The sequence below is a fragment of the Thunnus maccoyii genome, chromosome 12 (genome assembly GCF_910596095.1).
Source record: "Thunnus maccoyii chromosome 12, fThuMac1.1, whole genome shotgun sequence".
Lineage (NCBI taxonomy): Eukaryota > Metazoa > Chordata > Actinopteri > Scombriformes > Scombridae > Thunnus > Thunnus maccoyii.
Window position 1 is genome coordinate 2,200,644 of NC_056544.1, and position 20,526 is coordinate 2,221,169.

General features: G+C 38.0%; 1 protein-coding gene across 7 annotated transcripts in view; it reads right to left on the bottom strand.

Annotated features, from left to right (window-relative positions):
• Positions 1–20,526, bottom strand: part of LOC121908226 (cadherin-18-like) — a 211,346-nt gene that overhangs the window by 119,922 nt on the left and 70,898 nt on the right. For 6 of the 7 annotated variants that reach the window (XM_042428079.1, XM_042428087.1, XM_042428081.1 and 3 more), the window contains one exon: positions 5,744–6,038. In XM_042428079.1, the coding sequence (XP_042284013.1) occupies positions 5,744–6,038 (295 nt within the window). Of the gene's footprint in view, positions 1–5,743; positions 6,042–20,526 lie in introns of all 7 variants that reach the window. The other variant, XM_042428080.1, reaches the window with a different exon arrangement.

Here is a 20,526-nt window from a genome sequence, read left to right on the forward strand (position 1 = left end):
AGCAGTGTTCTTGTAAAGAGCCACAGCCCATTAGCCTGACCATGTAGCAGACAAGAGAAGCCAAAGCTTTTATCCATCTCATTCATCATGTTAGACCTGCACTGCATTTCTCCCCACAGCATAAAAGTTCACATTAAATTAAAGTTTCTGGAGTGTTTAAAATCCTTCACTGACTAATATGTTGATTTTGTAAATTACCAACAATTTTCTTATTGTTATTTTTTTTTATTTTTAGGTGAACTAGTGGAATAAAACCCTAAGTGAATCCTTGACTGTGAGATACCCACTATCTGTACACTCACAGACAGCTTATCACAACCATTGAACACATCTTACTTTATGCATACAATGAACTGCATGGATAGTAATTCCTGCTCGTACTATATAACAACTCTGTATATATAGCATATATGAGTAACTACCAGTGCACCGTTTTCTTTGCGAGTAGATTTTTCTTTCCTTTCAATAAAAGTAGATTATTCCCCCTATTTTGCCTCCAGATTTAGTTTACTCTTACTCTTACTGTTATTCTTATTCTTACTCTTACTGTCATTCTTACTCTTACTCTTATTCTTACTCTTATTCTTACTCTTACTCTTATTCATAATAATATAATACGCTGCATTTTACTATTGTAGCTGGTCAAACTCGAGCCCATTTTAGCTAGTTTATATACTGTTGGGTAGTTTAACATACAGCAGGGGATTACATTTATAAATTAATTGTATATATGTATAAAATAAAATTATCTTAATCTGTAATTAATACAAGTGCCTTAAAACTGTACTTTTTAATAGTACTTGGGTAAATGAATTTATAGAGAAATGTGATTATGAAGTTAGATATTGTTAGAAGCAATATGGTGTTAATGGCATTTACACTTTAACAAGACTATTTTATATGTTGTATTCCTGTCATTTCATTTCTCCTCATTAACTGTGTTGATAAGCTAGTGTTAGCAGCAGAAGGCTGTTGGTGGAGCAGGTCTACATACTAGCAGGAGGCTCCTGTGATTCACAGCAAGAAAAGCACAATAGGTGAAATTGATAATATTAATGATGGCTGAATCACATTTAGTTTTTCAAAATTCCCGAACCTTGGTATAGTGCATGATGGCTCACCAGTATGGCTTCCTTGGACACTTGAATGGAACTGAGCAATTGTTAATGTTATCAGTTCCACCTTTGCTTTTCCCACCATGACAAGTCAAATGTCTGCTGGGGGAAAAAAAGTCTACTGCTAACCTACCTCTGTAGCTCCAACACACATATTACAAATTTGGATTCAGCACTATTTCACTCCTGAAATTGACAAGAAATTGGAAAAAGAAATCTGGACACACTGCTACACAAATTCACCACATTCCTCATTTCCTTATTCTGCTTATTCTGCACCCACAGGGAGAGCAGCACCTAGCACTGCAAATGTGAACTTAAAAGGAAACTGCACCAATTTATACATGTAGTTCTGTGAGCAGCATTATATCTTCTGTGGCTCAGGAGGATCTTTGTCTCGTCTAAGAAAATAACCCTGATGATGTCACAGTGAGGTCATCTGGGTTATCTCAGCTTGAACTTGGAGAATACACGTTTAGAAAGCCTGCACTACAACCTGGGGGTGTAGAGTTTGAGAGGTATGAGTATTTATTAGTGGTGGAATGTAAATAAGTGCATTTGTTCAAGTACAGTACTTCAGTACATTTTTAGGCACTTTACCCCACTTGAATATTTCCATTTTGTACTACTGCATAATTCTGTTTGACAACATTTTAGAGGAAAATATTCACTTTTTACCTTTCAACTGCATTTATTTGACATCAGTAGGTACCTTGCTTATAAAGATTTTACATAGAAAACTAAAATATGATGCATTGTTATGGATCAAACTACCCAACACTATATAGTTGCACCCCAACCAGCTACAATAACAAAATGAAATAATAAAATAATGATATTACTACTACTACTACTACTAATAATAATAATAATAATAATAATAATAATAATAATAATAATAATAATAATAATAAGATATTACTGGCAATACATTTGATACTTCACATGCATTTGGCTGATAATGCTTTTGCACTTTTACTCATGTAAGATTTAGAATACAGACCTTTTGCTTGTACTTTTGCATATTTCTACATTGTGGCATTGCAACTTTCTCTCTAGACTTTCAAGACCCCTTTAGCAACTTTTTTTTCAAAGCAACAAATCTAGCAACTTTGTGGGCAGACTTTAACTCCTCTCCTTGAAAGGAGATGCCAATATTGAGAGATAATGAGAGCTAATGTGGCTGTGGTTCTCTGACTGACTGCATTCAGTGGGTGGAACAGAGCAGCATCACAATCAGTCAACCTAGTGAGTTTATTCCAGTGTCTGGATCATCTCTCTATTCATGACACTTTGGTTAAACAGTCTGCAACAGCCTGCATGAAATCTTTTTTTTTTTTTTTTTTTAATAATTAAGGTAGATTTAGATGCATATTGAGGATATAGTCAGTTCTGATTTCTCTTAATCTTTCTTTACTTAGATTTTTAAAAATCTTGTACATGTAATAATGTTATGAGGTCACAGATATGCAAATTAGCATGTGACATCATTTAGCAGTTTTCCAGGCTTTAGCTACTTCCTACAGAAAATAGTAGGCAGAACAGCTTTCCACCAGAGGGGATAGTGAAAAATCTAGTGCATTATGGGAAATGTAGGATTAAACGTGTGTTTGGAGCTTGATACATACTAGGGACAAAAACTCTGAATGCAGTCTCTGCTGCTTTGATTTTTACCATTCTGTTTCCCTGAGTCTGTTTCCCTGAACTTTATGGAGCTGTAAAATCACTGGAGCCTGCAACAAATTGTTACTGTATACATAACTTGATTTGAAATAGGATCAACTAAATTACTCTCATGACATGTAGTTCCTCTGGTATGGATTATAACTGGAAATCAACACAGTTTTAGAACCTACATATAAAACTTTATGGGAATTAGCAAGGGTGAAGACATGTAGACTGATGCAGAGCTTATAATGTAATTTCAGTCTAGAGTAAGAAATAGCTGCCTCTGTGATTAAATACTGATCACCGTCTGATAAACAACACTCTGCCAGCTGCTCCACTACAGAAATGACGCCACTGTTTACAAAGCTCCTGTATTTCTACACTGTACAGTAGTGACTTTAACCTAAAAATCCATTTACACCTTCCCCTATGCGGGTCAAAGATAAAATCAAAAGGAAAATGGAAAGTGTTGGGAAATGGTGAACTGAGATAGAGACAGGAGAGTATTGAATAAGAGGAGAGAAGAGAGGAGAGAGAGGCTGGGAAATGAGTGAGAGATGGGAGGTATAAGCAATGAGGAGCAGAGTGGGAGGGATGGAGAGGACATAGAGAGAGATAGAGCTAATGAGAGATGAAAGAGACTCAGAGAAAGGGAGAGAGCCAGACAGCGAGAGAGATAATGATCAATAGAGAAAGAGAGAGACAATGGCAGAAAGAGAATAATGGAGAAGAGGGAAGTAAAGATGGGGGGTGGGGGGTGGTGGTGGTGGTGGTGGTGTGGAGGGGGTGTAAGCATATATAAAATGCACTCTAAATCCAAAAATGTTACAAATACTGACCATTACCTCCTCCAGCGATCCAGAGATCTAGCTATATCACTTAGCACATTAACTTGGAAATTGGTAATTAAGCTTATTAGCTTCATCTGTCTGATTTTTCCAGTTCAGCAATCAAATCCTAGCTGCTAAGAAAATAATTTAAAAATACTACTGGGACAACACAGAGTGCATGTGTTTTTATTTTTTATTTTTATCATTTATAGCATACTGAACTTGTTTTTATTATCACTTGAAAAAAGAATCTGTCTCTTTATACAAATGTAAAACATATAAAATATTTTGCCCCTACAATAATGTCTCCTTACAATCTATATCAAATGTATTATCTTACATTAAAGTGGTAATCAGTCTTTTTTTATTTTTATTATTGTCATTTGTGTAACTTACAGCCTCATGTTGACTGAACAACTGACAAATCTCACCTGCCTATGTTACACATAAACTGACATGACAGTATGTCCTCCTTGCTGGAGCATTCATTAACACATGGTTGTTATGAACTGACCTTATTGGTTAACCCAAGTTCTAGTGTCAGACATTAACTGAGGCAGATGTGACACCTTTTAAATATTATTACACATCATTTGACACTCATGATAGCGCTGTCCTCACTTGTGCTCATGTTTCACTGTTTGGTTGGTGAAAATCTAATTGATCTTGTATGAAAATACATTTGGTCTGTAGTGTCTATGATAAAAAAAAATGGGAAAGCCATTGACAATGAAGTGAGTCCAAATGTAGCGCATATAGGCATAATAGCTCATAGGACCATTTTGCTTTTTTTTAAGGAGATTGTGCATGCAGTGGCAGGAGGTCCAGATGACAATAAAGTTGATGTGTCTATGAAAAAAAAAAGAAAAAAAAGAAAGAAAAAGCTATAGAGTTGAGAAGTGGGAGGAGCTATTTCAGGCTTCCCTGGTTCTAGAGATGAATCCCATTCATTTCTCCCATAGGCAGTAAGTGCATATTCATCCACCCTTTTTGTGCACTTTTTCAATTTACACATAAAAAAAATGTGAGTGGAAACGTGAAATTTGAAAAGTTTTTATGCTTGGATGAGGTGGAAAAGGTAATGTAAAACAACATGCGACAAAGTGCAATGGAAACAAATTTAGCAAAAAATGATTATGTACAGGAAGCATGTGACTTAAATGTCTCTGAGGCTTCAGCCTGCTGGAGAGACGGAAAATGGCGACAGCCGTTTTTCACTGTCAGTTCTCTTCTTTGTCTCTGGGCAGTGTTAAATACCTGTCTGTATAAATGTCACAGCCCTGTTATAAAAACCCTTTCAAAAGTAAGAGACTGTGATGTCAGCTGTTCTCTCCATTTCCACTGTTCATCATGTTCTCCATCACCAGGATGTGTATCATGTTTTCTGTCACTTGAGCTTTCGGTGTTGCTCTATTGATTACATCATCACGTTGCACCATCTTCTTCTTTCTGTAGTTTACTGCACTCGAAAGGAAAATCAGCGCCATCAGCTGTTTACTTTGATGTGCTTGACTGTTAATTTATGAATTTTTTTGAGATTTTGGTTAAAATGTGTGGTACATTTGAATGAAAACCTGACTTATGTTAGGTGACTCACAGTTGGAGCTCATATACAGCTTAGATCAGCATGAAACTCTCCCGCTTTATAATGAACTGAAAACTATCTACACCTCTGTGTTTGTTTACCTTCTGGCACATCTGCATCATGAAAAGTCCCGCTGATTTGGCTGCTAGCACTCTTTGTTCATACCGTACAGAAAATAACTACCTGGAATACTTTTGATACAGAAGAAAGTGACTGAATGTGATGAAGTCAGGGGAGAGGAGATATATGGAGGTGAAGAGCTCTGCCAAAATTAGGATGTTATTTTGCCATATCTGCTTATATCTGAATAATGCAATTATATTTGTTTACACCCCAAATACTTACTTCTCACACTGCAAAAAGCATAATTAAAACTCTGTGAAAATACATCCATTCATTTTCAGAGTAGAATTTTGATGTAATAGACCTTGACTGACATGTCTAACTCAATGACATGTCTTCCTGGGTTAGTTCATAGAACTGTGCCATTGTTAACGTTTGTGTCAAGTGTCTGTCATGAAAAAAAAAAAAAGCTCTGATCTTACCGACATCAGACATCTCAGGCACAGTGGCTGAGAACGGTCCATCTGGGAAGGTTGGAGCATTGTCATTGACATCCTGGACCTTGATGATGAACTCTGATTCTGCCTCTAGAGAGCGGTTTGTCCACCGGTCGATGGCCCTTGCGTGTAGAACATACTGGGCCTTCCTCTCACGGTCCAGGCTCTTGGCTGCGTGGATGTCACCTGTTGTCTCGTCAATGATGAAGATAGAGCCAGCCCCCTCTCCAGACAGGATGTAGCGCACGGAGCCGTCGCCCTTGTCAGATTTGGAGTGTAGCTGGAGATGTAAGAAGGAGAAAATGACTGAGAGAGGGAGCGTTAAAGTGCCTGACAAGTATGTAATACAGAGTAATAGCCAAGTGTCAGGTTGAGTGGTCAGCTAATGGTGAAGACCACGCAATGAGAGACACAGCCATCCAATCAGGGAAGGAGATACAGGACGATTGGAGGACTGGAGTGTGACAGGTTGTACAAAAGCTTCAGTATTTGAAACAAGCAACTGTCACGGTAAATGGAAAAGAGTGTGACAGGACACGTTCTACAACATGCAGTCTATCCTAAGCCGGATGTGTCACAAAGCAAATTAAGGATGAAGATAGAGAGACTGCAGGTACCAGAGACCAGAGAGAAAGTGAGACTCCCTGATAAATAGTATCTCAGTACTCTTGTAAGGTATCTGAGTCTGTCTATTGTGTGGAGGTGAACTTCTCACCCTGGGCTTCATGAAAAGAGGCACTTCCAGGTTAATAGCATAAATGGTGAGTTATATCTCAAATGATCCTTGACAGTAAGCCACATTATATTAACAAACATAGACTTTCTGACTCAGTACATTCTGCTGTAACAATATATCTTGTTAATGCTGGAATCCTGACTTTTTTCCTGTCTCATGTAGAGACTGTTCACTGCCGCAGTTCCCCTGTTTGGATCATTCAGTTCTAGAGAGAACACCACAACAACATAGCCATACTTTCTATCTGAGAAACTCACAAGGATCTTCAACAAATACATGTGCAACATAATGAGACAAAAGCCTGTTTACCCAAAAACCTGTACACCTCCACCCAGTGTTCTTGGAATTACATCAGCGCTGGAAAGAGAAGACTAATGGACTAATAGAGGAGATGGTCTGTGTCACTACTTATCATTTTTAACAGACCACGATCTTTCTTCAAACTTTACTTTAAAAATCTAGTAACCGAAACCTTACAACTTATGGAACTACCATCCTGACCACCTCCCGTCTCTCTGTGCACTACATGAACATAGCATTTCTTCCACAGGAAAACATGTTGCCAGTTAAGACAATCCAGTTACAAATTGCATCTCCTTTGAAATGTATTTGGCAAAACCATTAATTGTTTGAACCTTGGTCCTTATAGAGTCACCGTGTGTATTACCCAGTCATATGATTTATTTCAGGGTAGTTGGGCTATTCAGAAAATGCCACTTTTTACTTGTGAGTAGTACTAAACATGCTCTAGGATACTTTTTTATGGGGAAAAAAGTAAATTGACATTTCGTATATATTTTGTCTTTATGTTCAGAAGTTTTTAACACAGCACAAATATCCCTATCAGACCTCTATCAAACCCGAGTCTAGGGCTCCAGGGATATAAGAACCATGTTGATGGGACAATCTGAGCTTTAGTAATGTTAAAACATATATTGATATTGCCAAATGAACAAAATACAGACACCCCATTTTCATTGATTTGATCACTCTGCTTGTTTTGCTGATTGTAATTGTTCTGTATCAGCCTGCAAGGATCAATATGCTTTGGGATATCATTCTGATTGATATCAAGTTGATAACTGTACATGCAGTAATTGCTTCTCAACACAGGCATGGATGTAGCTGTAAAATTAACGACTGGGTTACTTTTACTGGAGTAAAAAAAAAAGTCATGAATGTTATGATTATGCATCGAGATCTCGTATAAACGTATAAACATAATTTCTGGAAGACATGGTTATTTACTTGGGTGACTTATATTTCAGCATATACGTCATACTTTTGCTGATTGTCATTAGATATTTTTGTTTTTCTCACCAGCTGCTATGTTACTTAAGATGAACATGTGCACATGGCAGTCAGTGATCACAAATCTGAGTAAAGTGTTTTGATGTAGTCTACCAAACTAAGTGATTGCCTTCCAGAATGACCCATGTGAACATGCTCTGCTCCTATCAGCAGGACAACATTGTCTGTCAGTGCCTTCCAAAACCATTACAAAAAGTATTCATGTTTTCTGATCCACCACCTCTATGCTTAAGGTTTGGTTAGGTTTAGGCACAAAACAATATATGGTTAGCGTTAGAGAAAGAGTTGAGAGCGTTAGAGTTGTGGTTTAAAGGAGCAGGATGCTAACAGGCTTCTGAAACCAGAATATGAAAACATGCACAAAGACAGTTCAAGACCAAGTCACCAGTGTGCATGTAAACATACTCACTGGGACATTCATCTAGTAGGTAAATGTGTGTCAATAAAGGTAACCAACCATTGACTTTGATGCAACGTGTTCTCATTTGCAGCAGGAGATGATGATGTCAAATATTAGATCTATACAGCCAAAATGAAATCATCTGTGTGATTAAAATGACAGTTTAGAAGTGCCACTGTTAGAAAAAATACTCACATTTATGTTTAAGTATCTTTTTATAACAACATTATCTTGTAATGATTTCTCATCATAATGAGGACACCTTCCCGTTATCCTCTTATTAAATCCATGATGAAAAGGTTAGCTGTCGCTACTGGAGACACAGTGTATCTCCAACACAGCCTCTTTCAGTCTGGCCAAAGTGGCATTCACAAAGTTCAAGATTCAAGATTCAACATTCAGGAGTCCTTTATTGTTACATCCCATTATACAAATATAAGAGAGTAAATTTCTTGAGTCCTCAACATTGCAGCAGCAGTAGCAATCAAATATCAATGGAAATAGCAGTAAAACAGTACTAAAAAATACAATACAATAAAAATATAAATAATATAAACTATGTATAGTATGTGTAAAATGCTGTGTGTGTGGGCCTGCCTTAATGAATGTGCATATGTGCATGTAGATTGTTTGCATGTTTGTGTGTGTTTGTGTATGCACAGCTATGTCTGTGTGTATGTGTATGTGTCACAGACAGACAGGCAACAGGCTGTTAGTGTCTATAATTCATAAGCCTGGTGAAAAAAAAAACTGTCCCAGAGCCTGCTGGTCCAGGCCTTGAGGCTGCGGTACCGCTTGCCAAACGGCTGCAGCTGAAACAGTCTGTGGTTGGGGTGGCTGGGTACTTTGCTAATCCTGCAGGCCTTGCTGACACACCAACCGTTGTAAATGTCCTGGATGGGGGGGGGGGGAAGCTCACATCCACTGATGCTCTAGGCTGTCTGCACGACCCTCTGCAGCGCTTTGCAGTTGAGGGCAGTGCAGTTCCCCTACCAGGCAGTAATGCATCCAGTAAGGATGTTCTTGATTGTGCCCCTTTAGAAGGCCTGTAGGATCGTGAGCCCCATGCCAAATTTTTTTCAGCTGCCTGAGGTGAAAGAGGCATTGCTGTACCTTTTTCACCACATGGCCGGTGTGCTCATCCCAGGTGAATGCCGCGGAGCTTGAAGCAGCTGATTTTCTATTACAGCAGACTCATTAACTAGCATCATTCCTTGTGGAACAGCTCATTCTGTCATATTTGTTCTTCTGCCAAACTTTCAGTCTGAGATCTGATGCTACTTATAATGCTAAACAAAATATTGTGATAGAAATGTTCTGACAAGGAACAAGGAACTGTGAGATGTTCTGTGACAGACAGCTCTGCATTTCTGTAGTTCTGTATTTCGATGCATAGACTGTCTGCAAAAAAGAATGCAAACATGCAAATTTCATTGTTGACCTTAGGGAGATACTATCATAACAAAACCTTTTGGTCTGTAAATACCTACCTGTTTTAGAGAACATTTGGTGTGAAAAAAAATACATTAAAAATACATTATCTTATATTAATTGTTGGCTATACTAATGCCAACATGCCATTCTGATCCTACATTTCTATATTTGTCCATTCAATTATTGAAAAAAAAAAAAAAACCTGCAGTGTGCAACACATTTTCCATTCCTCACTTCAGCTGTCACATAAATTCAACCCTTTAGCTGAAATGCTTCCCTCTTTCAGGTAAAAAATTACTGACTTTATTTTTACTTTGTATTTAACCTTTATTTTATGAGGAAAACCTCACTGAGATTAAAAATCTCTTTTGTAAGAGTGTCCTGGCCAATACAGGCAGCAACATGAAGTTTCAGACAAACCAGATTAAAACAAGTAATATAGTACATTATTTGTACTATTTAGTTGGTTAATTGGTTCTTGATAAGTAGTTTAATTTACATTTTTTTGGCTTTCTTTTGGATTGTGAAGCAATGTATGGACCTATAAGATGTCAATATAACGTAGCCTATATAACAAGGCCTGATTTAAATCTATAATATGCAACTATTCCGAATTAAAATGTCTGAAAATGACTAGACCTGTGATATATTTTGTTGATTTGTTTACTTACATTATCCAAAATGTTTCCAACAAACCCAGAGAAATCTGTGATTTCAATCAAGGTAACAGTCTGTTTTTTTGGTCGCCTGTCAATGGTGCTGTCCACCTCTACCAAAGAGTAAACGCGCCCAAGATGATAATCATCTTGTGCATGTGAATCAGCATTGTGGTTGTCCGACACAATGGCATCCACCAAAGAGCATATGCATACAAAAAAATATGTTGGTGTTGTCTGCCAGAAACTGTCATAAATGGACTTTTTCAGTTTTAAACCATATTTTTATGATAAACTTTTTAGCTCTCGGTCGTTTTAAAATATATCTTTTAACTGGATGAAGGATTTTAGTCATCGGACATCTGGATCTTAAGTTATCAGAGAAACAAACTGAGCAAACGTCAGCGGCAGCTCGGCTCACACAGAGCCCCTCCCAGACGTCCTGTGTCCACCAAACAGCCTTGGAGAAACACTGATTTTTTTCTTTGAGACAGCTTTATTCAGTGTTTTTATTGGTTTTAATCCCTGTGGATGTTTGTTTTAGAGAGGAGGAGACCTCTGCGGATAATTCAGCTCCCGGTAAAAACCTCCTGAACGTCTGGATCTTAAATTGTCAGATTGAGCAAGCTGAGCAAACCTTAGCAGCAGCTCAGCTAGCAGCCCCTACCGGACATCCTGTGTACGCTGAACAGCGTCAGATTTTTTTACGTGAAGCTGCTTTATTCAGTGTTTTTATGGTTTTAATACTGCGTAGTGGCAGAAATTATTATTGTGTCTTTAAGAGATTTTTAAGTAGTACAGTTGACTAATGTGTTTATCTATTATCAGTCTTTCAGTTTCAATGTAATTTATCATAATTTTACATTGTAAATTTTATGACATTTCCAAATAATATGAATATAGACTTTTATTAATTAAATTCAAATGATAGATTAAAACCAAACCCAGTATCCAAAAGTTGTTTAAAATTCATTTAGAGACAAAATAAACAGTAATGGGCCTGACACTGTGCCTTGGGGAACCCCACAAGTCCTTCAACCAGCCTTCAATAATCTTGGATTGAAGTTATTTTTTTTAAACATACTGTTGCTATTCTTTTCATTTAGCATACATGGCAAAATTACCCGTTTGTTCTTTTCGACCCAGATTCTTACAACTACCGTGGGGATTTTCTCAAGTCACTTACGCTTCTCTACAACCTTCATGCTTCCATCTCACCCCAAAATCAGTCAGTGTTTCAAGAAAGAAAAGACCTTCAAAAGGTGCACATGCCTGGAGGAAAAGCCTCCAGTGTTTGTTTTTCATACACTAGGCTGCAGAATATTATTCAGGCCATCAGGAACATGGTGAATATGCTAACAACCTTCATGCCTCCTCACTTTCTGCTTTCCAAAATATTGTTGGAGAGAACAAAGAGTCAAAGGAGGCGAATCTTGACACAGTCAGCACCATGAAATGAAACAGAAACAGGCAACACGACGCAACAAGCTGCAGAGAGAGAGAGAGAACAGAAAATACAGAGCTGTAACAACGCTCCAGTGTAAAGACAAAGAAAATCCATCTCCCTGGCATAAAATAAAACATTTAAAACAAAAAAAAAGGGAGACAGGAGCAGACAAAGACAAGAAGGGAGGAGGATAAAAATACAGAAGCATGGAAACAACAGTGTTTCTAAGCAGCAGCTGGTGGGGAAGCAGCAGCGACTGACATTTTGAGGCTAAAGTATTTTCCCCCTGTGCATGTCTCTCCAGCTAAGAACAAAGGCTTGTGAGGGTGTGAAATATGAATCAAAAAGCGCGTGGGCGGGCAGGAAGCAACGGTTATTAATTTAAACAGGTTAATTCCCTTCTGGTGGGATTTACAGGACATGCTACACTAAGCTCCATCACTAACCATGAGAGCCAAGACACAATAAGGTGGTTTCACTCTGATTTGATATACTTTATCCAGTTTATATAACATCAGTATGTGATTCTGTTGACAAAAAAATGATGAGTAGTACAGTCTCTCTATGTGGAGGTCCAGTATATGTGGCTTTTCTCCTGACTTCGCCCCTTGAGCACCACTGGCTTCATAACTGGACTTGGTCCCCGGGCATTGTGCTGTGGCTGCACACTGCTCCCCATGGTGGGTCAAAGAGAGATCAGTGTTGTGTGGTGTCTGTCTAGTTGTTGTAATCAAATTATTTGAATCAATTTCTTTAAAAATTTAAGCTACTGCCAGTGTAAATCTGCCTCCATTAGGGGTTGGCTGATAAATATGTTAAAGGGGACATATCATGAACATGTACAGGTCTACATTTATATTCTGGGGCTCTACTGGAATATATTTGCATCATTTACAGTTCAAAACTCCTTATTTATCTTATACTGGCCCTCAGCCGCTCAGTTCAGCCTCTGTCTGAAACAAGCTGTTTTAGCTCCTGTCTCTTTAGGGCCCTCCCCCCCAATGAGCTCACTCTGTTCTGATTGGTTAGTTTCCGGAGGCTGCTTAAAGGCAGACTTCTGGCGGCTCGGGAGACTACATAAGCAAACAGTACAATAGGATTTCACTTCTTTTTCATGTTCCTTATTCAAAATATAAACTTCTCAAATACGTCCGAGCCCCTAATCCAATCCGAACTATGTGAGCAGACAATGTGAACAAGCTATTGAACAACCTCAGTAACAAAGGCTAGCAACGGACAGCAGTTTGTGGGCATGCACAAATAATCTGTTGTCATTTCGATGAGGAAGTAGAGCAGAGCGTTCAGAGCAGGCTGAAGCCCTGGCTTTTGACTTTCAGACAGCATAGTAGCTTATATTCATTTTTGGAACTTTAACAGATATCGAACATCATAACAGTATAAAAATAACCAAAAATCTCAAAAAGCATGTTTTGTCCCCTCTATGCTTGGCAAGTTGTTCGGTCAAAATGACATGCATTTTGAAGTAGCCCATTAATGATGTGTCTATCTATCTATCTATCTATCTATCTATCTATCTATCTGTAGCACCCGTCCCATGTAGCTATTTAGTTAACTGTCTAACAAGTGTTGTAGTACTATGGGTGGGGCCCTGGGTACATTAATGGCGGTGGCTCCACTTGGCAGGAATGTATAGTAGGAATCACTAATTCTAAATCCCACTAAGAATTTAGTTTTAATTAATATTCCCTGTTTTTACTCAATCACGACTTAATGAAATGTAAATATGACACACACACACACACACAATACTTTAACTGCAAATAATGAATTTAATTAATGAAAACAAATCTTTAAACCAATTAATAAAATTAAACAGGTATAAAAATATTATACAAAACTTAAATGTGTTTCCCTTTTGCTTTTCAACCTTCTCAGAAGTTATGAACTTGATGTATGAAGAGGGGAATGATGAGTGAGGTTACAGGCTGGCGGGCGACAACAGTCCAGACGAAGTGATAGCTGAGCGGGAGACAGCTATTCTTCCATAGAGTCCAAGGAGTGTTTCCTGGTCCTCAGTCTATTAGACGTACATGACAGTTGTTCTCAGTCACTTAACTCGCCCTAAAGCTCTTTTACTTCTCACGCTGAGTGCATTTTGAGCTTTACACTGATGACATTAACACATAACAAGCGTGCTAATGCGCTAATCGCAATTAGCATCTATCTTTTACACTATTGATGAAGCGATACAAAAATACATACACAGAGGTTATTTACCTTCTGCAGGTTGCTATTATGTCCGTTACTATAAACAGTCTTCAACATCGTAAACAATCCTCACACAGCTCCTGTTTGTCGTCTGACTAGCCCATGGCTAAACTGTATGGGGTCTCCTATACATCCCAGCCCTTTACCTTTCCAATTGGCTGACAGGTCGGTCACAACCAGTGCAATTAACAAAATGTTAAGATTGACAACTTTAGGCCCTCTAGGGTTAGGTTAAGAGAAAAACATGCTTTTCTTAGGTGTACAGCCATGGATGTATTATCAGAGCTGGATAGGGTGTCATCACAATGTAAAGTCTATGGGCCGAGTGGGAGCTCACGGGCGGGGCCAGCAGGGGAAATACTACTGTGCATATTCAGTGGGCCGCACAACGTGGAAGCAAACCCGGAAGCTAGAAACTTTTTTTGGCGTATGCGCCATGGATGTATAAAGAGAACTGGATACAGCGTCGGAGGCGGGGCCCCGTTCATTCCTATGAAAGTTGCTCAGTGGTGCATGAAGCAAAAAAAAAAAATCAACTTCTCGGTGTGAAAGTACCCAGATCTTCCGCATTGTGCGGCCCATAGAGCATGTGCACTTGTGACTTTCACTGGCCAAGTCGGCTACTTCCGGTTTAGCCCTCCGGCTAACTTGAATGGGGATAAAACAATTCTATCATGTGTCTCTTCAAAGCTTTTGAAATGTGATCAGACTGAACGGATTTAATTCTGATAGTGAGACAAGTCATTTCGTGGGGGTTGTGACGCTCAGAAAAATTTATCCGCTGATTTACAGGCATCTCTTTCACAATGTAAGTCTATGGGAAAAAGTCTTTTTGGGCCAGTGTGCATCACGTGACATTGTAATTACACGGTTTGGCCGCTATGTCAAATTGCCTTCAAAGCTTGGCACTCTTCCTGTATCCAGTTCTCTTTATACATCCATGGTATGCGCCAGGCGAGCAATTCCTATAGGACTGAATGGGGGCCATTTTTAGTCCAGTATCCAGCTCTTATAATACATCCATGCTCGGCCCATAGACTTTACATTGTGATGACGTCACAGATTTTTCAGATCAGAAATCGCTTTTCTGGGCTCAAGGAAAGTTTTATAAACATAAAATCTCCATGGATCAAAAGTTCATAATAGAAAGAGTCATAATTGACGTTGTTTGCAGGTTGAGGGGTCCTGTCCAGTTTTAAAGACGTTTGTTTTACAATGGTGGTCTATGGGGGAAAATCCTTTTTGGGCCGCAGGGGGATTTTTCGCTGCAATACCGCGAGTGGCCACTGGGAAAAATTAGCTGCAAGGCTGAGCAGCAGCGCCCTATCCAGTTCTTATTATACATCCATGAGTACAGCAAACAAACTACTTGAACTGCATGAACTTCACCCACACAATGACAAAGATTTATTCATCTGCATATAGCGTGTTTTTAATTCCCTACGAACTGTATTTAACATTCAACTTAAGTGGTTTTTAATAGAATACTTTTTAAACATTTAAAAAAATATTTTTTTTTCTATTTATTTACATATTTATTTGTCTAAAATGAAACATTTTTAGACTGGGCTACATATCTATCTATCTATCTGTCTGTCTGTCTGTCTGTCTGTCTGTCTGTCTAGCGAGCTCTGAAGGGCTACCCTCAGAACATGACTGCAGATCACTCTACAGTATCACTTTCTTCTCTCAAAGACCATTGCACATGCTTGATATATGAACAAATGTTTGTGTAGTATAGGCTTGTTGTTCAGTGTGTTTAAGTTTAGTGTTAAATGCCATCTGCTGATTAAGACCATGAGATACAGTTGTAAACCCCTAAAAATGCCAGTAAGTGTGATCTTAGTTAAAGTTATTCTCAAATGACTCTAAAAATTGACTTCAATCCCAATCTCCACCCCTTGTCTTTCTTTTTTTAAAATTAGTGATGATAATAATGGTTATTTATTTATTTATTGATTAATATTACACTGCTATTATTTTTTATTCCCTCTTTGTGTCTGGTCTCTTCTTGCTATTTTGCAAGAGCACGTTTCGTGTCACCCTTGTCCTTTTTCTTCATATTTTGTATAATTGTCAATTTTTGATATATCTGTGAAGTTATTTAATGATATTTTACACCTAAAAAAATGCTTTAACACCTTCATGTGTTTTGGATAGTGTGAAGAATGATAATGAAGCCAGATAACGGTGAAATATAGCTTATCTGTATGTATCATCATCAATTTATTTTTCTGACCCAACACGCCATCTGGAACAATATTCTGTCCACCACCTTAAAAAGTGCATTCCCACATAATGGCCACACACACACACCACTCAGGATCTGCAGACATTTCAAAATGTAAATTCAGATTTCAAGTATAATAATTTTAACCTGATGGTCTAACTGGTGTTTCAGAGGTTTTCTATGTGTGGAATTAGTCTTAAATTTATCTTAGAAACTGTTAGTATCACCTTTAAGAAAAACCTGTGAGTCACAAGACAAGACATTATGAATTTAGGTCACATAGACTGGGAACAAGTTAAAAAGCTAAGTTAAGTGTATTCAGGTAAGGTGACATTTCACTTCATCCCCGTATAGGGAGTTAAATCTTAAAGTAGTCGGACCCACAATGGGCAGAAATGCAGGGATCCAGGTCTGATTGTTGAAGGAGAATTATGATTTAACACAAACTTTCAGTGCTTTTTGTTTGTTTGTTTTGTTTGATTTAATACCTAAGTGGGCAATGAAAAACTTATCTTGTGTCCTTATCTTTGACTTGGTTTAGTTCAAAATCAGTATGTTGTGTGGAGTGAGAGAGTGATGAGGAAAGATGCAGCACAGACTGCACCAAGTCCCAGGGTATTAACCACAGCCTATAAAGCTATGTAACCATTTTCAGCTTTTTTTTGCGAATTATACTGTTTCCTCGTGGCCTGGTAGCAAAGGTTCTGTCCAGGAATTGGGAACCTTTAAACTGATGGGATGTGTTTGAGTTCAGCCAAAATGTGCAGAAAGTGCGACAAGTCAAAGCTGAACCAATAAGTAATATGTCTGCTTTTGGCAGCCTTTGACAAACACCATTTCCCATAAGCCCCAAACTTTTACAGGTTAAAGGACCATCAGCTTGACAATATGAGGTCAGTCAAGTGGCAAACTGACAATTTGACAATGAACAAAGAGGGCTGAACTGTTAGGAAGTATTTTAGACAGCTGACACTGTCAGACCACTACTCTCTTCATTCTAAAAGAATACTACACACACTTTTTCAAATGTTATTTCCAGAAAAATATATTACTCTATATTCGAGCCAATACGGTTCTAATTTGTCTTAGAATATGCAGGAATGCATTTAACCATTTTGGAAAGATCAGTGAAGGAACTCTCAGTGACAGGAACAGTTGTGAGTCCGGTGGTGACTTTGGCTCTCTCTTGTGTCACACGTCTTACCGGAGCACAGGGGGCTCTGTGCGAATGTGTGTCATTTTAAAGTCAGTTTCAAATAACGTGTCTACTACATACATTTCTGATGATTCACATGTGCTACATAGAATAGATAGAACTAACAACAGTAATTGTGTTTTTTAAAAAAATGTTTCAAAAATGTCAGATCATTCCTTGGTGGGGCTTTTAGTATTCTTGGTGTAGTTACAGCCCCACCCTATTTACAAATGCTTGTAAGGTCGCACACAAAGAAACATGAATGCAAAACTCCAGAAATCCATGCTTTGCTTCATGAACTGCAAATTGATTTTCATGCCACCAATGATAAGATACATGACCAAGTGAAAATGCCAGCTCACTATCAGAAACATGTTTTTAAGGTCTTATCACAGACATGCATCAGTGCGTGTAGCTCCTGTCTGTTCATCTGAACAGCATTCCAAATACTATCAGAGGCATTGCGCTGTATTTCTGAGATTTTATTTTTAAAAACTACTTTATTCTATCAATCTTTGAACAAGCCAATATAACCATCTTCAAAAAAAAAAAAAAAAAATGATCACATCACATCAACTCCACAGAAAAAGTCAGTTATTTACAGAACACATCACCATGAGCCCATATCATGCTCAACTGATCTACATCCTTCAATTCTTTGTAATAATTAAAATAAATCACTCTGGCTTTCACCATCCTAGTAAACAGTAATGTTACATCAATGTCTACTAAGTCATCAATTTTCCTGCTTACATAAATTGGCATCTGTTTGCCCCATGATAAAATTCCTGAGTTGACAATTGCGCTTTGCAGACTTTTGTATTTAAAACCAAGAATGAACTGTAGGGATCATGCACCATTTTAATGTCGGGCATTTAGGTTAAATTTGGCTTTCAGAAATAAATCAAATATAACTTAATTTAAATTAAGTCCAACCTCAGGGCATCACCCTGAAAGACATGGAAGATAGCCAACTGATTGATACAGCCTCAGAATATACCCAGCTATGAATTTGGAAGTCTTATTAACTTAATTATAACCAAAAATCACCATATCAATAGCTAGTAAAGGTTTAAGGATTTTGGAGTTCTTTGCAGGGTAGAGGTTAGCAAAATTCACTCTCATGCAACATTAGATAGTATATTTATCCAAAAGCATTTATTTAAAAAGATAAAAGTAAAAAACACACAATGTAATCCACTTAAATGTACTTAGCTTATGGGCAAAAGGGAGTAAAAACACAATTAGTAGTCTAATAAGGCTATATACAGGTGTACAGTGCTATACAGCTATATACAGTAGTCTCCACACCAAGTCCTTAGGGCCAAACAGCAGTCTCTGAATAAACTGAAGGTGGAAAGCAGAACCTCTGCTGGCCAAATGTATAAGTCCTTGTCCTCTTTCTTCATTTGGAAGAAGAACAGCCTGAGGAATGCATGCATCCTAAAAGAAATCAACTAAAACAGCTTGAATATGTGAAAGCAAGGTTAAAGGGGGATCCACACAAACTAATCTGTGCCATAATGAAGAGGGCACTAGATTGTTAATTACAAGCATCATCCCTCTGTAAGACATGTTTGGCAAGAGCCATTTCCACTTCTTAAGTCAGCCCTCTATTTTTCTAAAGCATCTCCCAGTTCTTTTCTTCACCTAAAAACACTCCTAAGTCTACTTTATCCCTTTTTTTTCAAATTAGCCTACCTAGTAGAACTAAATTATCTAGCAACTTTTTCCCAACCATCACAGCTTCACCTTTTTTTTTAGTTCACCTTAGCAGAAGAAGGTTTATTAAAAAGACTTATATTCCCTTCCAAAATATCAACATCTTTTTGTTTATTAATAATTACCATAACATCATCTGCATATGCTGAAATTTTCACAGCTGAAGCACAACCTGGAAAACAAACACCTGAGAGTTCTTGCCTGAGTTTGTGAAGCAGAGGCTCAATGGCGAGGGAATGCAACATCCCAGAAAGAGAGCATCCCTGCTGTACCCTTCTCTGTACATTAAAAGGTGCATCCAAACACTCATTTTTAGTATAGTACCTAGTGTACAGTACCTGGATCTTGGGCTGAACCCAAAAGCATTTAGCTTCTGCCACAGACACTGGTGCTCAACCCAGTCGAAAGCCTTTTCTTAGTCTGTGGAGGTAAGACCAGTATCTATACCCAATGAGCCAGAGATGTCCAAAACATGCCAAATGAGAGTGATATTATCACTTATTAACCTGACGGGTGCACAGTAAGTCTGGTCAATATGGATGACCTCACTTATCAGCTCTCCAATTCTAGAGGCTAAAATTCAGAGAGAATTTTATAGTCCAGAGATACAGGTTTCCAGTTCTTCAGATCTTGTAGCTTTAGCTGTCATTTACATACATTGTCACAAAACACCTCCAATAGATCTTCACCAACCACTGACCAAAAAGATTTATAAAACTCAATGGGCAGCCCATCAATGGGCAGGTGCATTTCCATCTCCCAGGCTCATGAGAGCAGTATACAGTTCATCAAAGACAGCTCTACATCCAACACTCCATTAGTGTCAGCATACACATGAGGTAGTCCAGCATAAAAAGATACAGCCAACTGTAAATCCTCAACATATTCCCTTTTAAAGAGCTCTTCTCCAAATCTCAGTGTTTTCCATTATTGTGGATCCATTTTCAGAGTGTAAAGAATGGGCGATCTTTCTCTGACCATTCTTTCACTCCAATCTGAAGAAAAACTGTGAGGGGGCATCCATTTGAAATGCATTCATGAATTGTAAGAGGACCAGAGCTCCCTGTGCTGTAATGCCCAACAGGTGGCTAAGGCAGCCTTTTTATATTTAAGGGCGTCATTATGCTCTTGATTTCCTGTAGAATCTACTATATTTTGTAATTCTAATACTTGAATCTCTAGGTCTTGAAGAGACCTGGTAATGTGCTTGGTGACATTGGGCCTCATTCACAAACAGTGCATACACACAAATCTGTGCTTAAACCATGCATATGAACATTTTTAAGCACAAATCCGTGATTCATTAATTAATTCAATTCAGTTAAATCAATTAAATTAAGCTAAAATGTTGTAATCCATAAATCATTATCATAAATGTAATGAAATTATGAATATATTAAAATTGTCC